At 49.0% G+C, this 7,104-nt stretch overlaps 1 protein-coding gene across 1 annotated transcript in view; it reads right to left on the reverse strand.

Annotated features, from left to right (window-relative positions):
* The window catches only part of FNDC1 (fibronectin type III domain containing 1), a 72,053-nt gene that overhangs the window by 9,941 nt on the left and 55,008 nt on the right, over positions 1-7,104 (reverse strand). Inside the window, exon 17 of the mRNA XM_007461766.1 lies at positions 3,267-3,375. Within this exon, the coding sequence (XP_007461828.1) occupies positions 3,267-3,375 (109 nt within the window). The remainder of the gene's footprint in view (positions 1-3,266; positions 3,376-7,104) is intronic.

Raw genomic sequence — 7,104 nt, forward strand, 5'->3', positions numbered from 1 at the left:
AAAAAAAAAAAAAAAAAAAAAAAAAAAAAAAAAAAAGGAAATCAAAACCCTAGAGAGTACACTGATATTCAGAGGCTACAGGGGACCTTTCTGTTGAATATTTCTCAAGCCATCCCTGAAGCCACGCTGCTAACCTCTTCCCCAGCTCCACAGAGGGAAACACCCTGTGCAGTTGAGGCGATGGCAGAGGGATGACCAATTGCCTGAGAGAGACTATTCCGCTTTCTTGGTTGTATCCACTTTGTTTTACCACTGAAACCTACGTATTCTCCAAATCTACCCTCCTGTCCACACAATAATTCCAGTCCTCCACAAAGCCCACCCGGCCCAGTTCTAAAGATGTATTTCCACTTGAACTCGCCTAATATGTCAAAGTAAGTTCAAATATGCTGAGCTGAAAAACAACACGGGATTATGAAAGGAGTAAAATTCCTATTTTCGAAAACCACATAAAACGTCTTCTACAGACTAAGATGTGTATCTCATACCCTGAAGGGTCTCTGTCTCACCCAAGTAACGAAAGCAATCCATGCCTTGCCTTCTTATGTAAGCTTCTGGCACCTTCTTTTGAACAGCCTCCATGGTGACAAATCTTTGTACTTTAGGTACGGACTTACAATATGAAGATTCCAGAAAGTGATTCAGGGCTGAGTTGGGTGAATAAGGTGGGCGATGCCCACTTAATGTTGTCAAAAAAGATTCAGTTATAAAGAACCAAAGCCAGTTTTTACATCCTGTCTCCTCTTGGGCCGGACCGACTTCTGCGTCTCTTACGAGGACTCTGAAGGGGGTCCTGAGAAGCCCTGAGGACTGTGCAGAGGGTGGGGAGATGCAGCCTCCGTGGAATAAGCACGTGGACACCCCAGTGAGCCCATCGGAGACGCCCTGCGTTAGGGGAAACGCGGGGAAAAATGAGCGTCCTTACGTCGTAGCACGCTTCCCGGGCTGTAAAAGTTCAGCAGCTGTTGGGGGGTTCGGAGGAAGCCTCTGTAGGAGGAAGCACACGCCCCGCTTTCCAGCAGGCCCACTCCCTCTGCAGGACGCGCAAACCACGGGGCAGAGGCAGCTGCTGCTCCCAGCCTGTCTATCAGGGCGCTCAGTGTGGGTAGACGCAGGACTCGAGCCTCAGGTGACACTAGGGCCCTTTGGGACCGGCTGGTCCAGCCTCCAGCCTCTTCTCCCCATTTCCCCATCCCCACCACCCCCCACATCAGCCTCCTTCTCGTCCTTAAACCCACAGGCTTCCCAACACCCTTCCTGCCTGGAGCAACTTGACCTGCTCCAGGTGAAGTCCTCCTTATCTTACTCCCCATGGAAGCTCACCTGAGTGCACGCTAACCCCCAAGCTCAGGCAAAAAGCCCCCTATCATACCCTCAGAGCACAGTGTACTCCTCCCTCACAACACTGGCCGGGGAAAGTTCATACTTATGCGTCTATAAACCATCTGTCTCCACCAGGCTGTGCGAGCCATGAGGGGCCACGGTGTACTCTGCACCCCTGCCCCACGCCCTCCCCATGCCCACTGCTCTCTCCTGTGTGGAGCCCGGTGCCTGGCCTGAGCAGACACTCAGTAAGTCATCAGCCCGGTGGATCGTGGACACTCAGTCATACGTACTGAAAGAATGAATCAACCATCCTACGTAACCGTGCCCTGATACTATTCACAACTCAGCATCAGTTTGGTACCAAAAGTTGCCACAGGAACGCTGGACTGCGGAGGGTGCAGGAGACTGGGATTTGCAAGGAGCCATGCGGCCAAACATCCCTAAGGCCTCTTTCAGCTGATACTGAGGCTGTGCTGTAAAAACATTCACTCTGCCCACAATAAAAAAAATGGGATGTTGACTTCGTTTTCTTTAGTTTTATTCTTTTCGTAATGAATCAACTTTTCCTTACTATCAGAGAAGAGCTAAGAAAAGTGCTCTCTCAGTTTCCTGTTTTTTATTTGCTGAATCTCAAAATTTATAACAGTTTATGAAAGCGCGGTCCAAGGGAGCCCAGGACATTAACAGGCCCTGAGGAAAGTTCCCCGCTAGCGCAGAAGTCTCTCGGTGCCCAAGGATATTGTCCAGTTTCTATCCCTCTTTCAACACATTTCTGTTTAAGGAGACTATTTTGTTCCAATCTCCTGTGTGTTCCTCTGACTCTATAAAAAAATGGGAGACCTTGGGTCCAAGTCACTTCACTTAGAACACTTTGCTATGGAAATACAGTGGCTTGACGTGACACGGTGTGCTAGAGCCATTCTACAGGCTTCAGAGAGCCGATGGTTAAATATCAGGAATTCCGCAGAGCCAGGGTAGCTCAGAACTGGCCATGGTGGGAGAAATTGGCAAATACCATAAACCAGTTGTTATTGTTTTTGTTTTTTTCCCAGAGAGCCAGTTCACAAGCATACCACAGCTCGACCACTGTGTTCTCTCCTGATGGCTGTTACCAGCAAAACCAGATAGTATAAAAGAGGAAATGCACACTCATGCTGTTTGTACCCTCGAAACAAGTCCTGCCTATTTCACACTGGGGGCTCACTCTCAGATGGCCCTCTGGCTAGCGAGCCACTGCCCCGACTAGGTTACACGCTTCTTGTAACCGTTATTAATGTGTAAAATACATCTTTCTTTTTTTTTTTTTTTTTTTTTTTTTTTTTTGCGATCCGCGGGCCTCTCACTGTTGTGGCCTTTCTCGTTGCGGAGCACAGGCTCCGGACGCACAGGCTCAGCTGCCACGGCTCACAGGCCCAGCTGGTCCGTGGCGTGTGGGATCCTCCCGGACCCGGGCACGAACCCGCGTCCCCTGCATCGGCAGGCAGGCTCTCGACCACTGCGCCACCAGGGAAGCCCAATACATCTTTCTTGAATGATCTGAACTTGTACAGTATAGAGTCTGAGTAATTGCTGCTCCATCAATGTCACGTACAAAGCTTGTGCTGCCTAAGCCACCATGGGGTGAGTGCAAACAGATCGATCCCCTTTCAACACACAGAGCAACCTTTCCTTCCCCAATGGTGGGTAGTTTTAGTCTCCGGAAAATAGGGAACAAAATAGAAATACAATAATCTAACAATTACGGTGCCCACAGTGCTTTCTCCAAAGAAAAATACATGACATACGGTGAGCATTCATTGGTAGTCTATGAGAGCTAACTAGAAAATTCAAAAGAAACCATAAAAACATTTTTGACTAATCCTTTCCTTTTCAACCTAAGGATATCCATGACCAGGCACACAGGTCTCATTTTCTGTTTGTAAATGACTGACACATCATACCTTGTGTTTGGCTTCAGGTTCTCAATGGGCAGGTGAGTTACTGATGAAGCCTGGGTGGACCACTTGTTCCTGATGAAGTCTTCATAGGATGCACTGTAAACCAAGTAACCTACAAGTGGAAAGGAGGCAGAACCCAATGAGCATCAAGGAACCACATCGCACCAGAGGCATAACCCAGGGGAGGATGATGGGAAGGAAACAGGGGCGTGGAGGCAGCTCTGTGCGAGAAGTCGAGAAGGGGAGTGTGTTGGGTCAGACGGGATAGAACGCTGGTGCCCACTGGTGAAGCCAGATGCAGGTGACAAAATTAAAGGCACTTCCTGATGACGAGCTGGTTCTTCTCTTCCGTGTCCTCACCTCCCACATTCCCTGGCCTTCCTCATCTCCTTAGACCTGATAACATCTGTGAGCGCGCAGCAGAAGAAAAGAGCGGTGACCTCCACGCAAGTATTTAAGAAGTTCCCGGTAGAGATATATACAATCGTCCTTCACGTGAAACGAAGAAACCGTGATGGTGAATGCCGTGTGTGCGGCTGAAAGACCCCAGACTCACGGTGGGTGATCTCCTCACCTACTGCTAGCAGGCTCTCCTTTAGTTTCTAGTTGTTGAATATCTCTGCCTGCCCTTGACCTCGATGTCTAGTGACAGCTGTCAGGCAGCCCTTTTCCCTGCCTTATCTGCTGTTAATGGGCCTCAGCGGGTGGGCCCTGGGCCCTAACACCTGCCCAGCCTTCAAGGCTGCCTCATTAGGCCAAGGGAAGCTCACGTCACAGCTTCACACATTCTTTACTTACGTGGGAAGGAAATCGTTGTCAAGTACTTTCTACGTGCCAAACATCATGCCGAATCCTTTGGATTAAGTTTTACTTCGATGAATTCTCCTGGTCCTAGTACATAGGTTTCCCTGCCCTCATTCTGACACATGAGGAGACTGAGTCTTAGAGAGGGGGGAAAAATCCGGTCCAAGTTCACATTCGTTAATTCATTCAACAAATATTTACCGTGTGCCTTCTATGTGTCAGACCCTGCACTAAGTGCTGGAGGTCAAATGGCGACTCGTTTAATCTAAAACTCCAGGAGCAGTAGGCCGGCAAACAAACAGGATTACACAGCCGTGATGAGAACTAAGGAGCAACCCACGTGCTGGGGGACAGGGGGTGGGCAGAGCTCCCCCAGGGCCCCGAAATGGGGCTGATGACTGAAGGATGGGAAGCAGCTAAGATGCATGGTAGGAGGTGGAGTGGATTCCAGGTAGAGGGAATTCCTGGGCAAAGATGCTGAAGAGGGAGGAACCAGGAGAAGGCGGAGCCTCCGAGTGGCAGGGTGGGAGGAGGGGGCGACAAGCAATGAAGCTGAGGAAGCACAAAATGGAAAAAGTGTGCAGGGCCCTTCGGTCACGAAGGCTTTTGCTTTTCATTCTAGAAGAAAGGGAACACATTGAAGGGGTGACACAACAAGACTGTCTTCAGCGCATCTCTCTGGTGCAAAACGGAGAACCGACAGGGTGTGGGGCATGGATGGGATGGTCTAGCTAGACAGCTGTCACAATATCCAGGTGAGAGGCGGTGACAACTCAGGTTCTGTGGTGTTAATGGGGCGAAATGGATGCATGCAAGAGAAATCTGAAAGGTGAAGCTGACAGGACTTGGTGATGAACTGAATATGGAGGGGAAATAAAAGGAGATTTTAAGATGACTCCAAACCTTCAAGCTTGCAAAAAATGGGTGGAAAAGTGAGGGCTTCTCTGAGATAGAAAGCCCAGATGAGCAGGTTTGGGGGCTCTGAAGGATCATGAGTTTGATTCTGGATACGCTGAGTCTGAGATGCTTTGGAGACATCCCGGTGACGATGTCAAGTAGACATGATTTTACTGTTTGAGGCCCAGAGGAGAGGCAGGCTGGGCCTTGAGCTATAAACCAGTGACTCCTCTCCCAGATGAATTAAAACCGTGTGCGTGGGTAAAATCCTGGAGCGAGAGAACACAGAGTGAGAGGAAAAGAGAACTGAGGACCAAGCCTTCGGCAAGCCCGATCCTTAATGTTTGGTCAAAGAGAGTGAGCCTGTGAGGAGGACTCGGGTTGAGAGAATTGGATCGCAGGTCGAGGAGGAAAAGATCAATAGCATCAAATGCATCTAAGAGGCAAACAACTTTATTTAGCAACCTGTTCTCTCTGATTGCCTCCATTAAGACCTATTCTGGTGATGGAAGGAGTGGATTAGAGTCACACAGCTAATTACCGAGCGCACAGGAAGCAGAAGCGGAGGCACTGGGCTCTGAAGCCTTTCCACGCTGCTTTCTGGAGGAATTCGTTCTTCTCGTTTTTCAACAAATATTTCACGGGGACCTGGGAAGGGTTGCTGCTCTCTCCATAGGGTTCCCTCCTCCTCTGAGGACAGCCACATCAAGCCACACATGCTGCATATCACAAAGGCACATCCTCACACATGTGCCCGAGGAGCCCTGTTTTGATGGGTCTGCCCGGCTAATCCGCCTTGAAATCAACTCCATCAGAACCCTGTGCTTCGTCCCACATGCTACGCAGGTTTCTCTGCTTATCCTTGGGTCTGAATTTTTATAATGTGTTTTCGGAGCACGTGTAACTCCTGCTTTCTCTGTTCTTATCAAAACCTGTCCTGAAAAACTCAGAGGCCATCACGTGGGTGATTTCCTATGGAGTCACTCCTGATGGAGTAACTGCCTCATTCACTGGGACTGATCAGGGAAAGCAACGGGTTGCAGGCCTACTCACTCTGTAGGAGTTTCATATCGTTTGGATACCACCTGGTTACACGTTGACTCAACCGCTTGTGCAAGAGAGTACAGTTGGTGGAAACCAGAATAGCGCTCAATATCTCACGGAGCTACCAGGACCCAAATGCCCTGCAGTGGGCCCAGAAGTGTGATGTTCTGTGTGGGTCTAGGAGGTATCTATGTATCCACTTTGCCTTTGCTGTCCTACAGCTAAAAGAGCTGGTGCTTGATTCATTTGCTGATGAAGAGCTCCCACGATATTCTCTTTTAGCCTCTGGGGTCTAAACAGCCCTGCATATTGCAGGGCTGTCGTGCGCTGAACTATTCCACAGTAAACGGCTTCACAGTATCAGCACAACCTTCTATTGGGAGTGCCCGAATCCCTATAAATCCTTCAGCCATGTTATCTATGCTTGTGGCATGAGTACTCGTGATTAGGGCACTGAGGTTTGGTTTAGGGTTAGGTGTAGGGTATGTGTTGATGAGATGACCTCACAGTCTCCGGGAAGGCTTGGGATGTGAGTTAACAAGAGCACGTGTTTTCTATGGGATGATTACAGCAACTGCTTCAGAGTTCAGTCCAGTGACATTTACCGGGAGTTCTCTGAAGGCTCCTCACGCTGCAGCCCTTGAGGCACGTCTAAGGTGGCTGGCGCTCTCATCCTGTATCCATCCTTCTGTTTTTCAGAAGCCCCGTGGCTCAGGGCACAGTGGTATATTTATTCTAAGTAACATCTGTTATGCAAGAGATCAAAAGCTAAATAGCTTAAGATAAGATTTTCCATTATTTTTTTTCTGTATGCTTACTTGCTTGCTTTTCAAAATTGCCATTCATAAAATCATATTCAGTTAATAAAAGGATTTTCTGGCCGTTTTGACTACAAGCTTTCCTCCTTCCGTTGATTTATTCGTTTTCTATTAGGAACATGCTGGACTTCACAGAAGCTGGCCTCTGCAGCCTATGCAGCTCACAGGCTGGGGGCGACGGTCACTTACAGTTAGACCAAGACTCCGCCCCCTTGATCTGTACCCTCGCTCTCCCCTGGCCCTTCCGCCTTACCTGGCACAATACCCAGGCACTCTTT

Source organism: Lipotes vexillifer, unplaced genomic scaffold (assembly GCF_000442215.2).
Source record: "Lipotes vexillifer unplaced genomic scaffold, Lipotes_vexillifer_v1.1 scaffold1594, whole genome shotgun sequence".
NCBI lineage: Eukaryota > Metazoa > Chordata > Mammalia > Artiodactyla > Lipotidae > Lipotes > Lipotes vexillifer.